Below are 25,713 nucleotides of genomic sequence, written 5' to 3'. Positions count from 1 at the left end.
GTCAAAACATTACCTTCTGATGTCTATTCTTAACCACTTTTCCTTAACCTCGATGGAAAACATCATGCGGTCAATTTTACTGCATCTTGTGTCGATGTTCTGTCTAAATCTGCGTAGCTTCATGAGACAAAAGCCCTTTCATTACCGGACTGAAACCTATCAGAAGAATATGCTCTTTACAAGCACATTGCTGCTCCTACATACTAACTTTAATTAATCTGCTCCATTTATATTTGAACCGCTTGTGCCCTCGAGACTTGAGGTATAAATACTGTACAAAGCTGAACACCCGCCTCTGAGGACTTGAAGCAGACAAATGTAAACCAGATAAAATAAGTGAAGGAAGTCTCTTAATTCTCTATAAGAAGAAAACATGGAAAAGGAGCATCTTTGCAAGACTTTATTTGTATTAACAGTTTGTATCATCTCAGTACACTTAAGATATATTTACAGTACAAATTTTAATCGTGGACAGGGCATTGTTAGGTCTGTAAATCTTCCAGAAAAATATTCATATTCACTTAGTTGCCCTGGTGGATAGACTTGATTGTCGAGGCCGAGGTAAGGAAAAGCTTTCTTAGTTTAACTGTGACACAATAAAAATACTAAATATCGTTCTAAGGCACCGTTCTATCCTATTGTTATAGACAAAGTTGAGGACTTGAAGCAGTCAGCTATGTAATCGAGCCCTCGAAGATACAGCAGGATCTGGAAGAATTACAGTCTGTTCGAGCAGCGGCTACAACGGCCCCCCAGCAGCCGCTACTCATGAGTGGAAAGATGAGCAGGAAGAGTTTGGGGGGGAATTTGGATGTAGGCAAGTTTGGGATACTAATGAGACTTCTAAAACATCTGCGAAGGAACAAATGACTTTTTCTTTTCCTCCAGAATATCACACAACTCTCCGTGGATTCTCTACAGTAAAATGACTCCTCAGAAACCGTTCGTTAAACATAGCCAGTAATTTGTGACAGTGCAAAGAGTATCATGTTGTCTAAATGAGTAATGGAGGAAAGCCAAAAGGCGGGCAGCTCCGGGAGACATGGTAAATAATGGAGGACGGTTTATGGAGTCCTTTACATTCTTCAAGCTTATTAATCAAAGCTAGGATCTAAAGCTCTAAGACTTTATGTACAAAGAGATTTTTGTTAGACAGCAGAGAACAAGGCAAAAATAAAAAAGGTCCCCAAACCTCGTGCTTGGACTGTTCAAGCAGAGTATTCAATATTTCAATACAGTTCATGAGAAATCCTGAAGGGACAGAAAACCAGTCTGAGCTGTGTCATATTTTGTTTGGTTCATGCGCCCTGCCGCAAGCTACAGAGAGTATCAAGCCCAATCTGATATGCCAACCATAAGCAACCCCATCAACAGCATCCCCACAACCCCTCTGACACCACATACAACATATGCTGATGATATTAAACGCTTAGTTAAGAGGCACAGCCTTGACTTTGTTCATGGGTCAGACATGTTGCAGAGCGCTGTAACAAATGGCCGTCTAAATGTCAACTTTAGTCTTGGTGAGGCAATATTCAAAACCAGAGATTATGGTGAGGGTTTATGTGGTTGAAAGCGCTTAAAATATACATACACACATGTTTTGAGAAACGTTTAGTGGCCCCGTTTTTTTTTTTGCAGAGCTCATGTGGAAGAGGGCTTTATGTAAATCTTTCTAGGCTGCCCAAACGTAACCAGGCAGCCCGTCACAGGGCACGAGAAACCTAACACAGTATAGCACGGTCACACACACAGAGACTTCAATTATCCACATCCATGACGCCACTCCATCCTAAACATGGCTTCATTTGCCTAATACTGATTATATACACAATACAATAACACTTAAATATATGTAGAAATGTATTTTCATATATAAACAAAACAGCCACATTTTTTATATTATAAAAAATAGTTGAAATGCATTTAGTCAGATGGAGCAGCTCTATGGTTGAGAATTCTTGAATATGGATTGTTAAATGGGAAACAAATAAAACAAATGAAAGAGCCGCATGGACAGAACGATGGATGGAAAAGTGCGCGTAGATGTGTTGGTAAAGCTTAAATTAAAACCAGATCATTGAAAACCTGATTTTTAGTCTCAGGCTAACATTCACGTTCGGTTCAGTAACAAACACAAACCGCTTTAAGTTAAAAAAAAAACCCAGCTGTGATTGACTTCATCTGTATGTTGCAGTTATGGATATTCAAACAGTTTCTGATGTTGTTAGTAAACATAAATTCTATATACATATGTAAAAATGAACAAAACAGGCCCTACATGAACAAACTGCAGAAACACCACTGAACATGCAAATTCACGAGTGTTGAGAATGAAGCTCACGACCTTCAGCTTCAATGTAACAGTTGGAGTTGTGTTTGTGATGCACTCTAGTGGCCAAGAAGCAAACACACAGCGAGAGAAGCGGGGAGACAGAAAGACGAGGCTGCGAGGACAGAGAACCTGAAGTATCCAGAATCCCCTCCCAAGCGTAAGCACACAGGATGAGGATTACTAAACTGTGCGTGTGTGAGCTTCAGCACAAGCAATTCAGTATATGCACACTTTAAATTAGAAGTTGGGGAACCAAATGGTAAGGCCATATTGCTGGGTGCTGCTCAAAGCAGCCGTCAAGTAAATTTAGATGAATCACATGCGAAACTTGGGACGCCATCCTCACCGAACCACAGAGAGAACACAATGTATTCACGTTCCTTCCTTTAACTCACGATGTTCAAGTCACACAGGCCCAATGTGCATGTGTCCTGGAATATTCTCATACAAGAGAAAACAAAAAGACTAAACATTCAACAATAATTACAATAACAAAGAAGCCAAAATTAATAAATTACATCAAATGCACCCCTGACAGACAAAACTCTTAAAAAACATCAGCAAATTTAGACACAAAACAGAATCTAACACAAGAGGAAGAGGAAAGAGACCTGAAGCAAGCATGTTGACGGAATATATATATATATATATATATATCCTCATAATGTGGGCAAATGTAGCACTTGGGGTGGTCTTTCCGCTTCACCTTGTGCTCCTCCTTCTGGAAGAGGAGGGGGAGAAAGAGGAGGAAGCTGTTTGGGACTGATACAGGACATTTCTTTAAAGGAGCTCAGCTAGACAGGAACCTAATAAGTGCAACAGTAAGAGGCTTCTCAGCAACGGCTGCAGCATCAAATATCTACAGAAACACAAGAGAAATGAGTTACGGTCTTTAAGAAGATGTCAAATGATGTACCCATGAATAAGTGTAAGTTACTCCTCACCTGAAAGGGCTTCTATGGGTTGATTAGAGGAATGCAGGGTGTTGACGGGGGTTCCCTTGTCCTCGAAGGCTACCCTGGTCCCCTCTGAGCTCCCATCACAGTGGATCAAGACCTGGTTACAGTCCTCCGCCTTGATGAGGGGCAGAGCCTTAGAGTGGACGTTACCGTCAATGAGTTCCTCAAAGCTCCACTGGTTGGATTTACCATTGAGACCTGAGACCAAGCCCACCTTGGCGGAGTCCTGCTCGTTTAGGAACTCAGAGCCCTCGACGAGGCGGGTCTTAGGGACTGGACTGGAAAAGGGAGGAAGGAAAGAGGTAGAGGGTTAGGGAAGTGATTTGGAAGGTGAACGTCATATTTTTCCAAAAAGAAAAAGCTAACTAAAAAAAAAGCTGCACTAGTCTGTCTCAGCTCCAAGCCCAATCTTTCATACAGAAGAATACAATACAAAAAAGGTGTAATATAGTATAACTTTTAGAAAAGTTATTTTCCTAAAACAGCGGGGCGCTGCAGTTTTTTTTTTTTTAAACAAATGATAAAACAAACAAAAGTGACAATATGTGTTAGTTCAGCTGGCAGGTAGGAAACCAATCAATTTCAGCCTTTCCATTACAATTTTGTAAATTACAATTACAACATTGTCAGCACACTCATGTTCATTCATTCATTCTTTAGTCCTACCTCACTGCCTGAGTCTCCGCTGTGCTTATGCCATTGTTATTCTCCTTGTCGTCTGTCTCTGGTTTTCCGTTTACGCGCTCTCGATGTGCCTCCGGCTCACCAGACAGACCACACTCATATTTGTCATCCTCCATGGCGAGGTCATCTGACTGGCCTACGGTGTCAATGGAGGAAACAGAATTGCACGAGACAAAGTCATAAGTCATGTTGAGAATTTAGTGAATTTACATATGTAAAGTAAATGCAAACTAATACAGAATAGGGGAAGACAGACCTTGACCCTCAGTGACAAAGTACCACATGTGCAGCGCTGCATTCATAAATGCATCGCTGCATTCATCTTCTGAACTTGCCGTCAGTGAGAAATGTGGCGGGTGGGAACACTTACTCTGCGTGTCACAGTCATCTCCCTCCTCTCCATCCTCGTCCTCCTCATCGTCATTATCCTGTTTATCGTCATCACCCTACACAGGAGACACAAACAACGCATTAACACACACTCTGTGTCGACGATGAGACTGAATGATCGTGACTCACCTTCCCGTCACCGTGGTCCCCTTTTCTTGTTCTTTTCATTATTTCTTCAATTCTCTGAAATTAGGGAAAAAAGCAAAAAATAAATAAAATAATGTTCAACACTAAAAAAAAATGTTTTAATGGTCACTTGAAATATTAGTTTGCTTTTTTTTTTGTCTCAAAAGAGAAGTCAACCTGGATAATTGATGTAATTACATGTGAACAAAAGTAGTGTCGGCATTACATGTCAAAGAGTTTATGGTGATCAATATACCAGATTATTGAAGGCCCAGATTAAAGCTTAATTCATCAGTCCATCCATACCTTCTTCCTCTCCATTCGTTCTTGCTGGTTCTGCTGCATAACGCGGTCTCTTTCCAGACGCACCCTCTCGGCCTCCTCCAGGGCCTTGGCCTCAGCCTCCTCCCGCTCCTTCTGGAGTTCGGCCTGTTTAACGGCATCCTCTTCTGCCAGTCTCACGCGCTCCTCCTCTGCTAGAAGAGCATCTTCCTCGTCTTGAATTTTCCTCTCCTCTGCAAGCTTCTTCTCCTCCTCCAGACGTATAAGTCGAGCCTCCTCCGCTAAACGCATCTCTTCTTCCTTTCTCAGCCTGGGAGGGTAAAGAAACGGCTGTAAATGGCTTGAAAACAGAAAATTACAAAAAAGGAAAACCATCGTGTTTTAAGATATAGGAAAAAAGAGATTCACTGAACAATTTAAATAATCTTACTTCTCCTCTTCCTCCTTCTGAACCCTGAGCTGCTCCTCTTTCTCCTTCTGCTCTCGCATCAGTCTGCGGTTCTCTGCCAGGGTCTTGGCTGCCTCAGCGGCCGAGTTGGTGCCCGTCGAGGCTTTAGAGTCTGACATGTGGAAAGACAAATATGGAAAATCTGTTTAAGCACTTTGAGTCTCTTTCACCACTCTCGAAGAAGTGCTGACCCGAGGCCACAGCATGAGGCCCTCCATAGGATGCAGTGTGACTGATGACAGAGAGGAGAGGAAGCCAGGCTGGTGGAGGTTAGTCGTGATAGAGAAGAATAGGATAAAGAAGCAAGCCGCCTGATGTTGAGTTGCGTAACCTTCACATGATCATCTCTGTGCTCTTTAAAAGAACTAGTCACATTACAGAAATGATCCCTTTCATTTTTCACCATAGGCAATGTTGCATATCGATGCTGACGCATTCTCCTCTGTTTATTTCAGCCATAGAAAGCGTCTGTTAATTTGACAATATTTAATGCCATACATCTTATGCATTTACCTTTTCATACACTCCGAAACATAAATGTGTACACCTAAACTGTGCCACCTATATTTTTGTTTTTACCTCTTATATACACCATTACTAAGCTATTCTATCTTGCAGATTATCCATCTTCTCTCCAGGAGGCGGCAGCAGCAGCAACCCCAGGTCTGTCACAGGATGACTCGAGATGGAACTTAATACGTCTCCTGCTCCACTGAGATTCATTGCAACCCGAGCAGGTGCCACGTCAGATTGCAGCAGACACACATACACAAACACTATTCAAGGTCTGTGCATTAGAGGGTACATTTTTTTATGCTGATGTGAACATCTCTGATAAGACAGGTCAAACAGGAATAAGGGCTGATCATTTTTTCTGGTTCCTATGGAAGTGGCTAAGTTAGCTAAAATAAAGTTAGAGCAATATTTGTATGTATATTATGCAGATTTATCAGTTCGTTTCACCAAAGTAGCTTTTTTGTTTCCTCCATTTATTTGTCCGTGCACAGTTCAGTATGTTTAATGTATGTAGATGAAACCGGTGCAACAATGAATATGTGGAGAATGACCAGCAAGAAGTTGTGAAGGAATTATCATTACTTTGATATAATAATATTAATAATTATTATTATATATATTACTAATATATAATATTAAAAGAAGACTCCAAGTATTCAAAGGTAATTCCCTGGATCAAGAGGTTTCTCAGTAACATGTCAACCAAGACATTACTTTGAGCTCTTCTTGGAGTTTAAGTAGGTTTGAATCTTTACTATATACATTTATACAGTTGAGATCAAATTGATGTCTCGCTGGATCACTTCCCTGCCTGAACGAGACAGCATGTCCCGATGCTCCAGTGCAAACATCCTTGTTGCCAGAACAACAATCAGCCTGCACAAATATTGGTACTGACTAATTAAAATATGTCAGCTGACCTTGGTTGTTAAGCCTGCCTTTCATATGGACCTGTTTTATTACCAGTATGAAAGACCTTCTAAAGTGTTGCATACATTTTTATGGAGGTACAGTAAAACATTTATATTGTGGACTATATTCTTAGCATTGGGAATTGCTCACCATCTTTCTCTTTGGTCTTGTTGGAATCCGACAACTGTGGAGAAACAGCCTGCACAGGACACAGATCCTTGGACTTGGAGTCCCTCTTTCGCAAGGTGGGAGGCCCTGTAGGAGTGAGAGCGGGTTTCTGGATAGGTGGCGGTTTGGCCGACGTAGGCTGAGGGGATGGGGGCCGTTGCTTCATGGCACCCGGTGAGGGTGGACGTGTCCTGGGACTTTGCCTGTAAGAACCAAAGTGTGAGTTGTGTCCGTTTGTGTTTAAAAAATTAAAGCGAAATCAAACACTCAGAACACTTGAAGTAAATATATCACTAAAGTTGTATAGGAGAAGACTTGTAGTCTTACTTGGGTACTGTTGGGGAGGGCGTCCTCTTTGGGGCTGGGTTGGGGGCTGGGGATGGTGAACGGTTGCGTCCCAGAGTGGAAGATGGAGAGGCGGGGCGCTGCCCGCGAGGTGATGTAAACTGCTTGTCCTTCTGTAGTCCAATTGGGACGGGACAGAAGTAAGGAACTGAGCAAGGATCACCAAAACAACTCCTTGCCAACACCCGAACCCATAATTATTGTTAATTAAAACAACATTGCGTCATAAACAGTTGTAAATCAAGTTGTACCGAAATTAAAAAAGGATCAGTCCTCCACAACCCTAATGATGACTTGCTACAACTTGTTGTCTAGTTCCTTCATCATCACACAGCCTTTACGTGAACATAAATTGTAAAAAAAACAAACTGTAAAACAAAATCGTATAATTATTAAATTGTATCATATATATCAGAGGCGAAAGTGTCCAGAAAAAAGAAACATTATTTTGAGCAGTGACCGAAATGAACTTATTAGTTTAAAAACATTTGAATAAAAATATTTAAAAAGCCCAAACTCCAGAAGAGAACATCTATATCCTAACAGAGTAACTGACTGAAATGAAAATTGATATTTAACTCCTTTGAGTCTGCCTCTTTTAGTTGGCACATTAAACAGTGCTACAATGCTGCCGTGAAGGAACCATCAGTCCGGGTTCATTCATCTTTATTTTATCATCTTTCATGCTAATCATGTGCTATGTTCGTCAGTATGAACATGATGACAACGAGCACAGCCAGGTCAACTATGTGATACTCAGATGGATGCAAATATACCATCCCACACTACACATTTACGACCGACGGCCAAGCAAGCAAAAATGTGACGCAATGTATTTGTGCATTTTTAAAATTACTCTTAAAAATAACATTAACTTTGGTCACCCAACCATTCTCTGGGGGGGAAGCAGGACAGTAAACAGGGAATTGGCGTACAGGTTCATAACAAGAACAAGACATTTGTTTCCTATCCATGTAAACATAGCATCAGGACAATACAGTGTCTGAGTACGACGGAGGGGACCAGAAGTAATCACAAACACACTCGCAGCAGTAACTTTATTATAACGACCTGAAAACCTTACTTATATAATTTGATAAACTAAGGAAGGAACCTTGCAGGCATTTCAATATTTAAAAGAAATACGCCTACTGAAGTCAGGGGGCTTGATGCATCTAACCTAAAACCTCTTGTAACCAAAGTGTGTCGCAAAGCCTGAGTGATAAGTTGTGAATTTCAATTATCTACACATCATTCTGTGCATGTGGAGAAGAGAGGACAATGAAATGGTGCGCAAAGTCAAAGGCTTTTGACAATAGGCCCCGGGGTCGGGATGGCGTCTGATTTGCATGGTCTGATCTGTCTATAAATCAGGTTATTGTCGATCCCATTGTCTCACGCTACGACAATGAAGGCCTTCACAGTCTCAGAGGAGGACGACACACAGAGCGAGAGGTGAAAAAGAGACGCAGAGAGAAAAAGAAAGAAACAGAGAGATGGAAAAGAGGCAGAGTGAGAGACAGAGGGACACAGGCACTACGGGCCACCAAGTGAGAACATCTGAGACATCACTTATGAGTGTTAGCATGTTGGAAATGTATCAACAAGTTCACATTATGAGTGACCAGCAAAGGTCAGAGAAAAGCTGGAGCAACAACATTTCCCTATGGTTAGCATCCTGCAGAAGTACTTTGCCAGGCAAATAACCGGATCGGTGCACATACATCTGTCTGAGTCTTTGGTGCCTTCGGCTCATTTCTCTGAGCAAAGACAATTTAATGTAGTGAAGAGAGCATTTGTTCTCACTGCTTTTGGTGTCAAACGGTGTCACTCTTCCAGTGCTACTAACAATTAAATCACGTGTCCACTCTTAAAACGTTTTCATAGTCTCTCTATATTTCCAAGTTAAATTCCAATACGTTCCTATGGAAATAAAACCATACTATTGCAAAAATGCAAAGACAAAATGGTTTTACAAACGCAGCACTTTATTACTGGATGATTTCAGTTCTTGAACTTATTTCTAAAACCAGAATGTCATGTTCCCTGAAATCAGTGCTCTCCATGTGTAACTTTAATAATTATATTATCACTCTGTAGTTTGAAAAATAGACACGATTGTAAACTCCCTCAGTAAATGCAAACAGACACAGGACTAAATTAATTCAACGCTCTCTTTCTGACCACGTAGTTGTATTGTAAATCAATATAAAGCAATTCTCAAATTGAGATAATTTGATAGGTAAAATCTTACAGAGAAATGTTAAAATAGGGGTTTCCATACAACACCTATAATTCCAAAGTGACTGGACTCACCAAATGAAACAGATTATTGAAAGCAACCTTGCCTTCCAATTTATACACACAAACAGACCTCCTCTGGAAAACTGTATCAGTCTGCCAGCTACCACATGCATTGTTGATTTACACACTTATTTAGCGTACATATTCACATAGTCATGTCAGACATACTTATTCATGATGATACAAAAACACAGCTTCAGGAGAAGGGCACAGGAAGGACGTTCAGGAAACCATTAACTGCGGTAAAAGCTTTCCCTTAAAAATCATCAACAGCATTACACAACTTTTTTGTAAATGTCAGATTCTGACCAGTGGAGTTAGTAACAAACTCAAAAGGCGTTCTCACCATTGAGGGGTCGAGGGCTCCGTCGGCCGACACAGAGGTGGTCATTCCGCTCTTCTGACGGTCAATGCTGCGGCTGCGCACAGGCCCCCGCGGTGGGTTCAGGGGGCTGGCAGAGGCTGAGCGAGGACACAGGTGAGACTCTGGTAAAGGACACAGTCATCGCAGGGCCATGGGAGCATAACCAATGGGAGGTGGGATAAGCGGCCGGGTTGGGCAGCAAAGCAGCACAGAAAAGAAGAATAAAGACAGTGGAGGACAAAGAGAGGGAGAGAGAGGAAGGGAGGGCAGATAATGGTTGAAAGAAAAGAAGGAGAGTGATTTGTAAGGGGACAAGAGCACAAACAGGCGATTTGTTAGAAATAGCACTTTATGCAGGCAACAGCTTGATTTCTGAAGCTGTAATTGACCTGGAGATGACAGAAGACATCATCAGGCGCAGGGAGCAACAATCTCACAAAAACCCAGACACTCCACAGATGCCAAAGCATCTCTGGACACAACATGAAGACACCCGAACACCAAGAACCACAGCACAGCACACACTACACAAAACCTACCACCAACAGAGCACGACAAACACTGACACCGCAAACACACATCACACAGATTTATTAGTACACTAAAAGACACAAAGAATGTCGAATGTGTCGTTTGCTGGGTTTAGTGTCTGTAACTAAAATGCAATCTTTCAGTATTTCCAGAAATTATAATGAAACTTTCCATAATCTAGATTAGACATTGAATGCAAAATCTGCTGTGTTTTTTGGACAAAACTGCCTCCGATATAAGCATTACTTTACAACTTCTAAAGACTTCCACACACCAAACAAATCTCAATTGTAATCAGAGCCAACTGATCCAAAATATTGATGCTGAGCCGCTGTGTCGTGCAGTCTGTAGGTAGTTAGGATAGTAAAGACTGTTGTCCATTGGCTATGATCTTGCTGTGTCAGATTGAGGGATTAGCCATGGTAATCCTGAGACCTGAGGAACTCTCCCTGCCACCGCCTGGTCACAAATGGGTTTTATAATACATTCTGATCACTGACAAGCTATGTTGACTACGAAATGTATCCTGTCATGAGCTACCACTGCTGCTGCTAATGCAGATGTGTCATGTTTCTACTCGGCCATACTTAGCAGAAGATCTATAGCCGCTAATGGGTTTGTAATGGCCGGTCAATAAACACCACAACCTAAAACTATCACGGGGAATTCAGTTGCAGCTTCACTGTGACTCTGTGCTGGGTTTAGTGCTACAGTATGGTTATTTAAATCGTGCAGGAACTATTTATACCACTTAATCTCTGCCTTAAATACTGTAGATGACATCCATCGTAACATAACATTGAAACAGTTCAGTGTTATGTTAAAAAAGCATGAAGAAAGCATGCAAATCATCTAGTGAGACGCAAGTCCTCACCTAGATGGCTTCAGAAGCAGTTGCACTACAGAATGTCAGAAGAAAATCTATGCCAGAATGGGGACATCCTGACTAGAGCGACATCAAGCCAATATATTCCATGGAAATGCCAGTGATAACCCATTCATCAACGTCCCAGCAGTCTGGTGTCACTACCAGAACACATGCAATAGCACAACGGTCTCACCCTGACATAACAAGAACCAACAGGTAAGCAGCTTAGAGCAAATCTCCCAGCATGGTCCCTGAGGCTCCTCAAAATGCAGAGAAATGCTCCCAGCCAAGTCGGCTCTGCTCTGCTCAGCTCAGCACACAACGGCCAATTGTGTAAGAATGCATGTGAGCTGGAGTGTGTGTGTGTGTCAATATTTACTGCTCTCTTTCTCTCACATGAGTGTACTTTGCTGCAAATAATTACTGTACATACGTAACATAAACAGCTGATCGTTACAATAGCCCCTTTTAAACACATGGAGCTGATCAGTGACTTTGGTAATTCCACCACCAACGCCAAGGGGCCACTATTAACTTTGAGAGAATCATTTGAAAAGCACAAGGGTCTGCAGAAGGGCACTGGGCTATGAGCTCAGATCTAGTAACGTGACACTGGGAGCGCTGGGTTAACTTCTACTTTCTACTGATAAAATGAGGGCAAGTAGGGAGGGCAAGTAGGGAGGACCAGGTTCTGTGGCTCGCCATCCTTCCTCTTTGTCAGGGTCTCCGAGGTTACCTGGAGCATTTGTTCCTTCAGCTGACAGGGCGGCGGCGCTCTTGCTCCTAGCTAGTGAGGCCTGGGTGGGGGTGAGCAGGCGACTAAGGACCCCTCCGTCCACAGTGCCAGCCGGTGGCCTGCGAGCTACATGGCCGAAAATTCACCCGAAAAAAAAAAACAGGAGAAAAAAAGAGGCCAAGAAGGAGAGATGGATGGGAATGGGGGATGAAAGCAAAACAGAAGGGGAGTGGGAGGGGTCAATTAAGTTCAGAAAGATCACCATGTGATTTAACCAACAAGAGAGAATCAACAAAAACAACCAAAGGTCATGTTTCAGTAAGCTTACATGGGCTCCTTATCAAACAGTTTACTCTCAGTGAAATTCAATAAAATGAGTAATAAGACAGTAAGGAAAGGATGCCATGGAAAAGTGCTGAGACTGACCAAAAAACTGATTGTCTGGTCACTGAAGATCAGTTAAAACAACAAGACAATAGGGTTAAATCAATGACCCCTTGAGGTAGAGGGAGGCGTGCTGATGGGAAAAACAATCCATTAGTGAACTTAAAAGACAGCAGAGGAGTGGTATTGGGTAAGAAGCTGAGAAGTGAAATAAACCTAAAAGTCATAGGGCAAGTGAGCTTCTGCTGTGCAAACTTTTCTATGGTGAATATAAAGAAGTTGGCAATTTTAAAGAAAAAAAAAGGCAGACAGACTGCAATGGCCATCATATGATGAAAGCACTATGGTGAACAGTGATTTCACAGAAGAAAACTAAGATTTCATTTCTTTAAATGAAAGAATTAACAATTCCATATTTCATCTATTGTTGCTACCTTAGGTACAACATAGAAATCATCCCAGAAGAAGAGGTTAAGTGTTGTCGGGTCCATTTTGCCACATGTTTGTAAATGCTAATCTTCAAAAAAGGAGTCACACACTTCCCTTTGGAGCTCTTACTGTGAAGACATCTGTTGCAGACAGACTAGCTTGTTAGCTGCTGAGCACTCACCCTTGGGACATGGCAGCAAAGTCTGGCCTATTATTCAGAATTAAGGTTATAGTTGTGCGGGAGATTTGGGGTGAAATAAATGTATGAAATGTTATTTTTGCTGATAGTAAGTATTAAGTCCTTTTAAATGATGGTATTTGTGTTGTATTATTGGCTAACAACACAGAAAAAAACTGTTAATGGAAGAGGACATTATTTACAGCCGATCTTTTGTACGAATGCCGACATCGCTACAGGACAAACAAAAGCATCAGTGGTTAATGGCAATACACAGACTGTAGGCAGTCATTACTGTGCTCTGGGGGTGCTATGGTGTGATGGCACTGCCACACACCACACTGAAGCACGAGCCCAGTGACTTAAATCAATCTATGACGTCATCTTGGAGAGAGAAAACAATCAACACTTTGTGACAACAAAACAATAAACCATGTTAGTGCAGACACAGCACACAAAAAACACATTTCTGGATTGTCACTTGATAAGAAAACAATTAAAATGGTTAAAACAAGATAAGCCGTCAGTGAGAAACATAGCACAGTGCAGGATCTGGTGGGTTAAGACAGCAGAAAGGTTATGGCATACATTGAACGAGCACAGTTTTCCCAGTAAATCTCAGACATACAACAGTTTAGAGAGGCTAAGCAGCTGCCTCTGGGTAATTCAGAGTGAGCAAGACTTATTTAGAAGTGAACATAGACGGAAGGAACGCATAGAAAGACGAGTTGGCCAGTTTATGAACCCGTATAGCTGATGATACTGAAATGAGCCAAGCGTTATCCCCAAAACCTCTTAGTTGCGGACAGTGATGGTAAGGTTGTAAAAGTCGAGCAAATTCAGAATTAGCAAGCGGCATAGCAACATGCTTGTTATCAAAAACCGAGAGGCCTGAGTGATGGAGACAGAGGCATGACGAAACGGATTGCTGATTGTTCATGCTAGCCACCTTGATCTTCCGTTGTCGCCTTATCAGGCTTGGCAGTGGTCTGTGCTCTGCCCTCACTTACTCGTGTGAGGGAGGAACTTCTCTTCTTGACGGAACGGCCTACGGACATGAAAGTGGAGTTATAGCCAAGCAGGCACTGGAAAGGAGTCAACAAGGAATCCCCAAAGACAGTTTACAAGTCATGTGCACTTCATTTGGCCTTATGCGAGTCACCAGGCTCAGGCAGACAGCAGCTGATGTGAAGTGTAATAGACTAAGTTCACAAAATAGGGTTGTAACTGCCCAAACTGATGATAATCCAGGTAAGATTATTGTGGTATTAATTGCCATGGTGTTTAAACCATTCACATGTACAAAGAATTGCATTGTGGTTGTCATAGTTGGAACAGATCTTATCATACAAGGGAACTTATTAAATATTTCCTCTGTAATCTGCAGTTCTTTGCTAAATTGTGCACAGTACCCCATCCTTATTAAGAAAGCATAGTGTGGGGTGGAGAGGGGATCTTTTGCACCTGGCTGTTCCACCTGAAGCTTTTTGCCGTCTTCCTTACTGGCCTGAGCAGCATTGCCATTGTTAGGCAACCGATTACAAGATGAACTCCTCTGCTTTACACCTGAGGAACAATGATGAAACACTTGATGAATTTAGACAGCGCTCTTTTGGGAATGGTACAAAGTCTCTCAGGCTTTGTTTTCAATATATTCATAGGCCTAGGAAAAGAAAAAGCATGAATATTAAACATGTTGAGAGGAATAGAGCAATCAACAACATCAGAAAGAGGAAATGGCACTGGCAACCCATAGAAGCTGTGGAGGAATATGATCCCAACTGATTGTGTTGATTAGTTTTTCACACTTCTTGTGAATCAAAATATGCTTATGAATATTGTTATAGGCTTCTACACCACTCTGAGCATATGAATCACCATGTGGTGCTTGGGACCTCTTATGATTCTGGAGATTTGATTCAGTGCTTCATAGCAGGTGCATAGTGAATAGATTGAGAGGCCATGCTACTTCATAATTAGCTGGAACCAGAGAGCTCAAGCACTTTTACCAGTCCGTCAGCGTTCCAGTGAGTCTGTGTTTAAAGCCCTGGATATGGAGAGCACAGGGGTCAGAGTTCACTCCAGGCTTAAGAGTTAAAAGAGAAAGTTTGTTCCAGATAATCTAATTTGTCCCCTGGTAGATCTCAGTTCATTAGTCATCAGAGTAACACATTTACCTAGCTGATAGTGTGTTTGAAACATACCATATTGGTTAAGAGACGGCACAGAAATGCAAGGAGGGTAGGAGGAAAGGGTGAAGGGAGGAAGGCAGGGAGGGGGAGAAGGCACCAATGAGGAAGAGGGAAAGGGGGAGGGGTTAAGCGGGAGGGATGTAAGGAGACTTACGTTTGTCAGGAGATTTGATAAGGGTGGCAGAGGAGGAGGATAGACGTTTGCTGATGCCAGCCTCGGACAGCTGTTTCAGGTTCATGGTGGATGTGGAGCGCTTGTCCACTAAGAGGGAGGAGGAGAGACAGACAAGGGAGGCGGGGTTTACACTGGAGGTTGGACAATGGAGGAGGGCATTCGGGTGCACACAAGGGAGTACTAGGTTCTGCAAGATCCTAATACTGTTAATAGGCAAAGGGTGATATGCTGCTTTATTATTATTATTACTGAATTAAAATACATAAAAACGAAACACTATGATGGTTTCCCTGTTAACCCATTGATCTAATGTGCTACTAAAGAGGTGCATAATAAGTGGTTCACACTCCTACCTAAAAACACATGATATATACAGCATGAATGTGCTGTTAAATATCATGTATAAAATGACAATGTTCATTTTTTACAAACCATAACAAAGTTGTTGTGGTTTTAGAGGCAGGAATGGTGGTTAGTAAACAGATGCATATTTTCTTACCACTCCAGAGAAGAGCATCACAAACATAACATGACCAGTGCCAGAGAATAATCCTTAAGTGATATTAGTCCTGTTTTTTCATGTGCCATTCAATTGGCCTTCCATGCAAAGTCGCCCATGTGACCCGGAAGTGCTCAACAGTGTGAGTAAGTAAACGACCTAAAAAGCTATACTTCACGCTATTCACCCAGCACAAGGCACATTATGAACAACGACCCCGTACAGCAACTGTTAGTGAAAAGCTTCCAGTTAGACTGCAGGTGGGGTGGGAGTTGGTGGGAAGCATAGTAGGTAACCAAGCTATAGAGTGCCAGTGCCAGTCCATGCTGTGTTGCTATATTGGTGAGCAAATTATCAACAAACAAGACCTTGTCGACTCCTTGGTGGCTTTTCTGGCGAGGCAGGGGAGATAACTATAGTTACTGGAGATGAAGAGCTGGCATCAGAGTCTCCTGTGGGAAAAAGACAGCTCCCACAGAGGAGCAATAAAATACAAGATGCTGAGAAACATCCTTCATACAAGGCGAGAGAGAAGAAGCAACCCCGTCTGCTTCGACACTCAGTCCCTAAAGCAATAAGAATGCCGAGTGTTTACAATTGTTGCACTAAAGAGTCAAATGAATCAGTTGGTACCTCGAAAATATAAAACATCTGTAATTTATAAACATTGGGGAGATTTCTGCAGAACATTGTATTGCTTGAGTGTCGAGGAGTGATCGTGTGAAGGGGTCAAGTGATATCCCATACATGTAGTGACATTTTAGCTTCAGATCTCAGTAAATTAATTGGATTTTATAACTTTACTGCTTGGCAGCTAACAATATCTGGTGGTACTGTTAGCAATATCTGAATAGATTTTTAACTTGAACTAAATTAGATTGTTCGGGGGGTTCAGATTTTGAGTTATTAACTGGCATTATCATTGGGAGGAAATTGATTTATAATGCTTTCGTGTACAATGTGGGTTTTACCACTTTCACGTGTTTTGAAAAACCGAAGAGCAGTTAGTGTATCCTAACTGTGTCTTTGATGCACCATAAGTAATGAAAGTCAAATTGCACAGAAAATAACAGGTGTACTTTAAATAAGGAGAAGACAGGGCCTCTACCTGTCCGCCCATCAGAGTCTGTGGACAGTCCTCCCCAGGACCATCTTTTCTGCCTCTGCTCCACTCGCTGACTACGTTCTAACGTCCGCCGCATCATCGCCTCGTAGTGCTCCTGCAGCATTACAAGGGCAGACGTAGGGAAAAATGCAAGTCATTTCAAGCAGAGCATCATCGGCCCGTAAACCAGAGGCAGAGAGGACGTGATCTGACGACATTATAGTTGCACTATAACATATACATAGCTGAGCTGTTATCCTATCCTTACCTTTTAAAACTTCTACAACATAAACCTGTGTATGTATGGAAATTCAATTTGTTATGTCACAAGAGTCAAATCAACCAAGCAACCACAACAAGCACTACTCTGAGGCTCTTTAGACTATCTTTGCTGTCGTTACCTTTTCCTCTTCCTGTTTCTGTTTCCTTTTCTCCTCTACAGCCAATCGTTTCTGCTCCTCCTTTTTTCGCTGGTCATCAACTTTTTTCTGACGCTCTTCCATCTGACGCTCCACTTGCATCTTGGCCTTGCGCTCCCGCTCCATGATCTGAGAGTCTCTCAAAACTGTGTGCAGGCATAAGTGCAGGATGAAAATAAACGTATTAGTCTGTTGTCCTAAGCACATGCTACGATAATGTCACACTGGGATCATCCCCTTACCCTGTTGTTTCTCTGCCTCCTCTCGCCTCTCTTTTGCTACTCGCAGTCGGTCGTCTATTCTAAGTGCAGCACCGTCAATGACTGCAACACATACATGTATATGCGTTTAAAAAAGTATGACATATGCAGCGATGCATATTCAGAAAACAAAAGGGGGGAATACAATGCAGGATAGTGTTACAAGAGCTTTGCATTAGGCAGGCAGATGTGTGCATGTGACTGTCATTAATGGGCTTTGTCAACTGTTACAGTAATAAGATGATGACTAAGGATTAACTGCAGTAAGCTATACTGACAGGGTGGTGGAAGTGGATTGTGTTGCATCGAATGGTTCAGATTACAGAAGACAATACAGCAGTGACAGGGCAGTATCAGTGGGAACCAATCTGTTTCTGTGTCAGGGTGTGGTGTCATTTACCTGGCCTACTCCCCTGAGGTTTAGCTTGTGCGTTGGTTGTAGGTCCTGGGCTGTTCCCTGCCAGGCTGCGCCGCTCCTCGGCTTGTGCTTGTGCAGCTGCAGCTGTATGTAGGAAAACACAAACACCCGCAGTTTACACACACACACGCACACACACACAAGCTCTGGGTATTCCAATCCAGTAAAGTTTCAATCAGCTGTTTTTCTCTGTGCTTTGTTTTCTACAGGAATGCTAGTTCAAGAACAATCTAAGAGATTTGAAGCTACAGCACAATCCAGCTATTCAGCCATTTGACATAACCCATCCCTCATGGTTAGCCCTGTAGCAGCCACACACAGACTTCTGTGACAAGCTTGGAGGGATGGGCTGCAGTGAGAGACATGTCTGGAATCAAACCCTTGTGAGCTTCCTGGTAAACGACATGCCCGCGAGTGGACACCAATCTACAAAACTACTCCTCGAAAAATAAAAATAAAATAATTATTATAGGACAAATTTCATGAGAAAATATCAGTGTGTTGCATGCGGTATTTACATGTTGTGCAATAGACATATTAAGCAATTTCAAATAAAGGAAGAGGTTATACAACTTTTAAAAAGGTAGTAAATACATCAACTCTTCCACCTGGACGTAAAGGCATGTTTTTCAGTATTAATGGGAAAAAGATGGTTAGGAGATACAGGGGCAGAACGAAAGGAAACAAGGAGGACATGATCAAGCTTTACGTGCCCTGGTATCAGCCTTTTCTCTGTCGATGTGAATTCAGCATTACAGAAGTGCTGACAAGGATACAAAACGATAGTCATGGGATATTGACATCAGTGATGAAGACTTCTCCTCACTGTCTCCATCACTAACTCAATTCAATATTCATGAAACTACAAATCCCATCGGTCATTCCAAAAACGTAGTTTGGTCGTAGGAGATCTTATTTGGCTTGCGATCAAAGGATATCTTCATACTCTTTTCTTTAACATTTATATCTGCATTACACATTTGATCAAATGAGGGAGCCTGATTGTTCACAGTATTCTGATAGCTAAAGCCTATTTAAAACATCGAATCAAATAAAATATAAAAAGCGAGCGTACATTCTGTTTGTTTCTTTGATGAGGGAAACCCAGCCCCTGTTAACTTGGCCTAAAAGCATTTATTTGATCTCATTTATTAAGCATTTAACATGTGTATTATATGTTCTTAATAACACGTGCATTGAACGTGGCAAATAATATAAGGTGATATAAAAAGTATGGTAAAAATGGTACAGAACATTGCTCATCTCGTGTTTATAGATAAGGCCTATTATGCAAGTTTAGGAAACACTGCTTTACGTCCCTATTGCCAAATGTTTCGTGGTGAAAAAGTGAAAATATGTCAACTTTGAAAGTTCTAACATCCGAGTCTCGAGTGAGTTGCTGAAAGGCCATCAATATACATGCTTTCATTCAGAGTGTATTTTATCTAATTCAATGCTTAGAAGGCACAATTATCATCCAAGACACATCTAAATTTAGACGAGTTTTGCTCGTCCACACGGATTGTAGTGTCACAGAAAAGCAAATCCATTGTCGACCAAATGTTTAGAAAACAACAATACGCCCTTTTTCAACCCCATTGATGACTTGGCTAAATGGTGGTTTAACATCACTTTCAACATATTTACAAAAAAAGATGAACGAATAACTTAGTCACTAATGTTGTGCCATTGGATTGTATATGTGGTAAGAATCATAAAACGCCACTAAGAATACACCGACCTCAAAGCAAACACTGTATTTAGCACGCTATGGTGAATGTACACAGCTTACCATCCTGTACAGACAGTATAGGTTAGCATATTAACTTATGGGACACTAATGAAACTGCTATTACCTTCTGACAACACAACAATTATTCTTTACTCTAGAGAATAGATGGGTCACTGTGGGCTAAAAGAGACCATTTATCCTCAAGAGGAAAAAGCCATCTGCATCTAGGGCATGAATGAATCACTAAGAAAGAAAAAATACATTTATCTCTCCTAAAGAAAAATATGTTCAAAGATGCGTAGCTATTGAATCTTGATGGCTCATTTGTGCAGATTATGTAATTGAAATGTCTTAGTTTGAATCCCAGCACCATAACTCTTTCCCCCAACCTTTCCTGTTTTACGCAACCTTCATACAAAGGGGACTCAATTAATTCAATCAATAATGCCAACCACCCAGTGTAACAGGGTAACTGTTGCCAAGTGATACACACAGCAGCTCAAGATGGATGACGAGCTTCTCAATCATGCTTAGTCTGAAAGGAGATGATTCATAGCTAAAAAGAGAGAAAAACATCGTAAATGTTAAATTTTAAGGGGCAACTCAGAACGTATTGACTTGCAGAAGATAAAATAATGTACACAATGTAGTTGTGTGACAATATACTATGTTTTAATAGTACGACTTCTTAGTACATTATATAATTGAGACTTCATTCTGCAGTTTCTGGTGTTTAAAAGGGAAGTAAAAGCAGACAGGAAAGCAAAGGGGCTGAGTAAGTAGAAACTGTCCCAAGCTAAAGAAGCACGATGCTGACGATACTTTTGCATAAAATCTCTGCCTGTAACATCCAGTTATATAAGCCTGTCTGTTACGTTGATGCTCGGAAGATATTATTGAATTTCTGAGTGCCATAATGACAGTGGATGCACCTACTTACTGAACTGACCGTTTAAAACAAAAACAGCACCGAGGAATACAATGGACTCAACACCGACGCACACGTTCACAATTTCCCAACAGACCTTTAAGAAAGCCAGGTGTGCTCATAGAAATGAAAAGAGACAATCAGAGGAGGAGAGTCGTCTCTCATCAATGCATCACTATGGAGATTTGCATACGTTAACATAAATCATTGCCACTGCAGTGACAGATTGACAGACTCTGCTAAACGTTCCAATAGGATAGAGGGACACAACCACTAGTTATTAACCTGGCTTATCATACCATGGGTTGATTAATGGCATTATCAGAGCTTGTTGCTTAATGTGACATATGTCAGTCCTTGAACTGTAACGAAGCTGCATGGTAATGTTGTGACACATAAATCTTTCACGTAACTTCAGTCAGGAAAACTATTCTATTGAATGCTCAAGCCGGTGGATCATTTCTCATACATTTGCGATTCACTTTTCTTATATAATGTCCTTTCCGTCATTGTTTGGGGCTGTCAATCATGATATCAGCCGTTCCCATCAGCTGGTCTCTTCTATCCAATAGCACAGTGACACGCCCATGTTGTTAGCATATGATCTTGTTGTTGTCTCTTATCAAATATGATAATGTCATCCTGTAGTTTCAGGGAGTAGAAAAAAAGTATTCTGAGTGCAGCACAAATATGGATGCGATCCAATCCTCTTTAGAGATACATTTTACAGGCTCTGTCGCAGAGACACAGTGCTGGTATAGCGAGGAAGCAAGAGTGGGTTGGGACTCTTTTTGTCCCTTCTTCCAACTGCAGCCTTTCGGGATCCCAGCTGCTTGGTACAATTAAGTAGCTTGTAGCACAGGAAGTGTCTGTGTCACTTAAGGCAAGGGTGGACATTCATAAGCAAAGTACGTAGGGATTTTTAACTCCATCCAAAACACAACAGGTTAATTCACTGACCAAAACATCTTAAACAAGCAATTACTTCCTTTCATTTTGTTAATGGGAAGCTCTGTGTTATGTCACACAGGGCTTCCCATTGCCGGCTCAAGATTTCTAGTCCTCAGATAACACTGCTGATGCACGCTCACACATGTGCACACACACAAGATCTTCTATGGGATTACTCGGGACCTGTTCATGCAAAGTTAAGCCTTGGCTATTTGCAGTACTGGTAGGATAATGATGACACATCCCAGTTTCCTAGGGAGTCTCTTCTTCCGGGTAGACCATATTCTCTTGTGGAGATGGGCACTAAAAGAATCTGATCATATCCAAATGCAGTATCAGTTATTACTATTATATAAGTCCAGTATTTTGGAATTACTAGTTACATGATAAAAAGCAGAATGTTTATTACACCTGTAATTATTTAACACCTCTAATTTAACAAAACTTATCGTTTTGCTGTTGAAAAGTCAATGTGTGTGTTATGTAGTTGTTTACAGTCTGCCAGCATCAACAAGACCAATCGACTTTCAATAATTACACAACTTGTAATTGTTTGCAACTGATAATTTATCCTCAAACACCAAATATATGTGCAAAGTCAGCAGGGAGCTTATGTATAGGAATGTCATTGTGTTGCATTGTCTTTTCTAATGTGAAATGAAAGAAGAAAAAATAACATTGCAGAAAGAAACTAGAAATAATGATGATACATACACGTCCAACTGATGCCTAGTCTGTCGTTTGGTTGACCTTAGTTATAGCCTAAACAAATGAACATGTTTTGCTATTCAAATCTTTACGTGCATGTGTGTACTTATACTGTAACAGAGTCAATTTGAAAGGTTGAAATTAGACAGACGAGGGGACATTTGTGCAAGAAGAGCAAAGCAAAGATCCAAGAAAATACACTACACACTGAAACTGAGACTGGTTCATTTCCTCCTTTGGTTTAATACAACCAGTTCAGAAATACTTCTCGTGCTTTTAATTCTGCAGCAGCATTTGCCGAGCCAGTATCAGGGTTACCTTGCAGAGAGACTTGCAGTAGTGTGATTTCTCTTCATAATAGCAGGGTACATTTTATCCTTGCTCACATTCTTGTGGAAATGATCATTCACATGAACCAGATTCCTTACATTACATACTCTACTTTGACCGAAGGCCTAGCAGACTGACATCCTTGTATTCCTCACAATGCCAGGATTCCTACATGTCCCATCACTCTACATGTTGTGGATATTTTCATAAAACCGCAGAATTGGGTGGATGTAAATTCCAGCTTGAAAAGAATGAATGGAAAAGTTAAGGGGAACAGGAAGAATACGATACGGTTATTGCCAGGGGTAAAACATGTCTACACCCACACTGGGTATGCAGAAAACTCCCTCTAACACTAAAAAACCGTCAGCTCAACTGCAGCTCGAGTCATAACAAACTGTGCATTCATGCCCACAGATGCAGACACAGTAAACATCCATGTCTCGGTCTGCAAGGGGCCAGCTGAGGCTTGGATGAGAAGCATTGATAGAGACTTTGCTGCTGCAGTTGACACATATAGTGCCATTTTAAAAAAATGCAATGTGTATTTTTGACCCGTTTGTGAGATAGGGATCAACCAAAACTCCTATAAGTCTCCATTAAGATGTATAAAAAATAAATAAATAAAAAAGCGCAACTATGCACCCTGATTCTCAGAGCTGTGTGTCTGACACTCCAGCTTTATCTCAAATTCAGGTCAGACATTGTTATAGTTACCCTCCCTGGAGAGTGGAGGGGGCTGTGCCATATGTCAACAAATAACGCAACTGTCCAATGGACACAGAGGAGAAAAGACCACTTTTGTATAAGATAAGAGGAGTTTAGGGGCAGGAAGCTACAAAACTGCTGATACTGTGAAGCTGCTGCTGCTGGACAAACGCTGCCTGCTGGTTTCTGCTGGAGGCATGAACTCGTGCACTGAAAAGCGCTTCCTGAACTCTTCCTGATCGGGATAGCAGATGATCACTTTGGACAATAATCCCCAAGTGATGAGCAACGTTATCTAAGCGACTGACGAGTGTCAATTACAACGCAGCTAGCTTCGCTTATAATGCAGTTAACTAGAGTTTGTACATCGTCTAAATATGATCAAACAACATACGTTTGATCGGCGACGTGATGTTTAATCCGTAAAGTAAGAGCTCGGTGAGCTTGGCGCCACACAAGTGACGTTAACGTCAACTCAAAACGTTGAAGTCGTGACATGTCAACCGGCTCCGAAACACCACGATACAACTTGAGCTAACGTCGACCACGAGTACTTAAAGTCGGCAGCAAATACAACGTGAGCCATCTGACGGGGCGAGTAAATTCAATACAACTTTTAACGTTTATTGCGGGAAGAAGTTGCCCCTTTTTTTGTCCGCATCCATTGTCAGCGTTTCACCGGACAGCGAGCTAACGTTACTAGCCGGTTGAGCTTGAACACGTTACAATAACGCGGTTGTAGGCGGCAGTCTCCAGCAAACATTAAAAAGTGATCAATACGTTGAAAGAGACAACTGGGTACGAACATAACCACGACTGACAGGATTTTTCTTACCCATTTGGGCTCGCAAGCCTTTGAGAGTCGTTGCACCCTCCGCCATTTCTATGAAGTTTTTCCTTCTCTGTTTTTTCTAAAGCGCGTAACACATCGCAGCCGGTAGGACTCGGACACCACGGGGACGTGGACATCAAAGGGAGGGTGGTAGATAAAGAGCTCTCACTCCGACCCTTTCCCGGAAACCGAATAAACGTGGACGAAGCGTCAACGCCTATAAACTGCTGCAAATGGAAAGTTTTCAGACACGGGCCGCTGCAAATATGTGTTATGTTGAACAACGTTTTAATTTTGTTAAGCAATTCCCTGTTATTTAAATACAAAATAAACATGATTTAAATGTTAAATCCGTGTGTCACTTTTTACTGTTAAGAAGAAACTAAATGGAACCCAGTATTTTTAAATCACTTTTTGTTTGTTTGTGGAGAACAAATGAAACACTACAAATGCATTTTCATGAGCTCAATAGGTTAAAGTAAAAACCCTAGTCTAACAAGCAAGCGAATAGCGTTGCACATGAGAGGCCGCAGCATTTTTTTTCACATAAGAATAATTTCTTTCCAGAGGCTATCACTCCAGTTTACACCATGTCATATAGTACAGTGTCAATAACCCTGTAATTAAAACATCTACTGTGCATACAAAGTACAAGTGATATAATGACAGTTTTAAATACACACTATGATGTATGCATCAACAATGTCAAATATAATTCGTGCACCGTACTGTATGTGCATACTTCTTCGGATTACTGAATATGACCTAAACGTCTTGCAAACAGCGCGGTTAACCATTATTTGTACGGAGTGGTGGATTATCTTTCGAATAGACAATCTAAAGGGTTGAGAGTAAATGAATGGCCTTATTTGCTATAGAGTGGCCTCTAGCGTTAATGTGGCTGTTGCATGCTATTTATTTGAATGTTTATCCACAAGAGTTAATGATCACGCCGGCAATTAAGTTTCGGACTCCATTCATAAAACAGGCAGGATACTAACCCACACTTTTGTGTTAGTCAAATAAAAGAAGTATTTTCACAAATATTTTTCCGTCAGACTTCCGAGATTCAGAGAGTTTTCAGAGTAGAAGAAAAAGGTCTCAGACAATTAAGAGAGTAAAATTGACTGAAAACGAGTTCATAATTAACTTTTGAGAAAAATTAGAATTAGAAAAAGATTAGAAAATGTTTAACCTTACCAGAACAAGTGTGCTGAAGAATCTGCAGAGCAACAGATCAAGGAAAAATGCAGTTGGCAAATGAGTCTCCCTGAGAGAATAACATATTTTCTCAGGGCTCTATGTTCTTTCTCTTGCTACGAACACTGTATCCTCTGTCCTGGTCTGTCTCACATGCTTTAGCTAGAGGGCCTCTCATCTATTTTACATGATCAACAGGAAGTAACACCGCATCCAGGGTTCAGTTGCAATGGCCTAGATATTGTGTTATGTAGCCTAACTTAGGAAACTCTGAATAATGACCTATTCTCGACATTC

The 25,713-nt window shown here is 41.4% G+C and overlaps 1 protein-coding gene across 14 annotated transcripts; it reads right to left on the bottom strand.

Annotated features, from left to right (window-relative positions):
• Window positions 1-385: 385 nt before the first annotated feature.
• Window positions 386-24,350, bottom strand: map7d3 (MAP7 domain containing 3). 14 transcript variants are annotated; one of them, XM_068591052.1, is made up of 21 exons: window positions 24,220-24,350; window positions 18,010-18,111; window positions 17,592-17,672; window positions 17,332-17,495; window positions 16,934-17,045; window positions 16,194-16,277; window positions 15,306-15,413; window positions 14,424-14,525; window positions 13,909-14,007; window positions 11,969-12,094; window positions 9,816-9,955; window positions 7,148-7,278; window positions 6,803-7,023; window positions 5,207-5,336; window positions 4,801-5,086; window positions 4,498-4,551; window positions 4,349-4,424; window positions 3,961-4,114; window positions 3,509-3,572; window positions 3,280-3,427; window positions 386-3,194 (listed from the first exon to the last, which is right to left on the bottom strand). In XM_068591052.1, the coding sequence occupies exons 1-21, from the start codon at window positions 24,263-24,265 to the stop codon at window positions 3,187-3,189; spliced, it is 2,436 nt and encodes an 811-aa protein (XP_068447153.1). In that variant the 5' UTR covers window positions 24,266-24,350; the 3' UTR covers window positions 386-3,186. The 14 variants fall into 14 exon arrangements, with proteins under 14 accessions (XP_068447153.1, XP_068447170.1, XP_068447136.1 ...); XM_068591069.1 differs by having other exon boundaries at window positions 3,280-3,409; XM_068591035.1 differs by having other exon boundaries at window positions 3,280-3,572.
• Window positions 24,351-25,713: the final 1,363 nt, after the last annotated feature.

The sequence above is a fragment of the Clinocottus analis genome, unplaced genomic scaffold (genome assembly GCF_023055335.1).
Source record: "Clinocottus analis isolate CAN_PGR_092001 unplaced genomic scaffold, fCliAna1.0.p SCAF_10, whole genome shotgun sequence".
Lineage (NCBI taxonomy): Eukaryota > Metazoa > Chordata > Actinopteri > Perciformes > Cottidae > Clinocottus > Clinocottus analis.
This window is presented reverse-complemented; position numbering and strand designations above follow the sequence as displayed.

Excerpts from the sequence above, each read along its gene's own strand:
- map7d3 (XM_068591035.1), bottom strand. The coding sequence starts at position 24,265 with ATGGCGGAGGGTGCAACGACTCTCAAAGGCTTGCGAGCCCAAATGG. Across the intron at positions 17,046-17,331 it reads AGAAACAGGAAGAGGAAAAG|GAGCACTACGAGGCGATGAT; the intron begins GTAACGACAGCA and ends GTAATGCTGCAG. Across the intron at positions 4,425-4,497 it reads GGGACCACGGTGACGGGAAG|GGTGATGACGATAAACAGGA; the intron begins GTGAGTCACGAT and ends TCTCCTGTGTAG.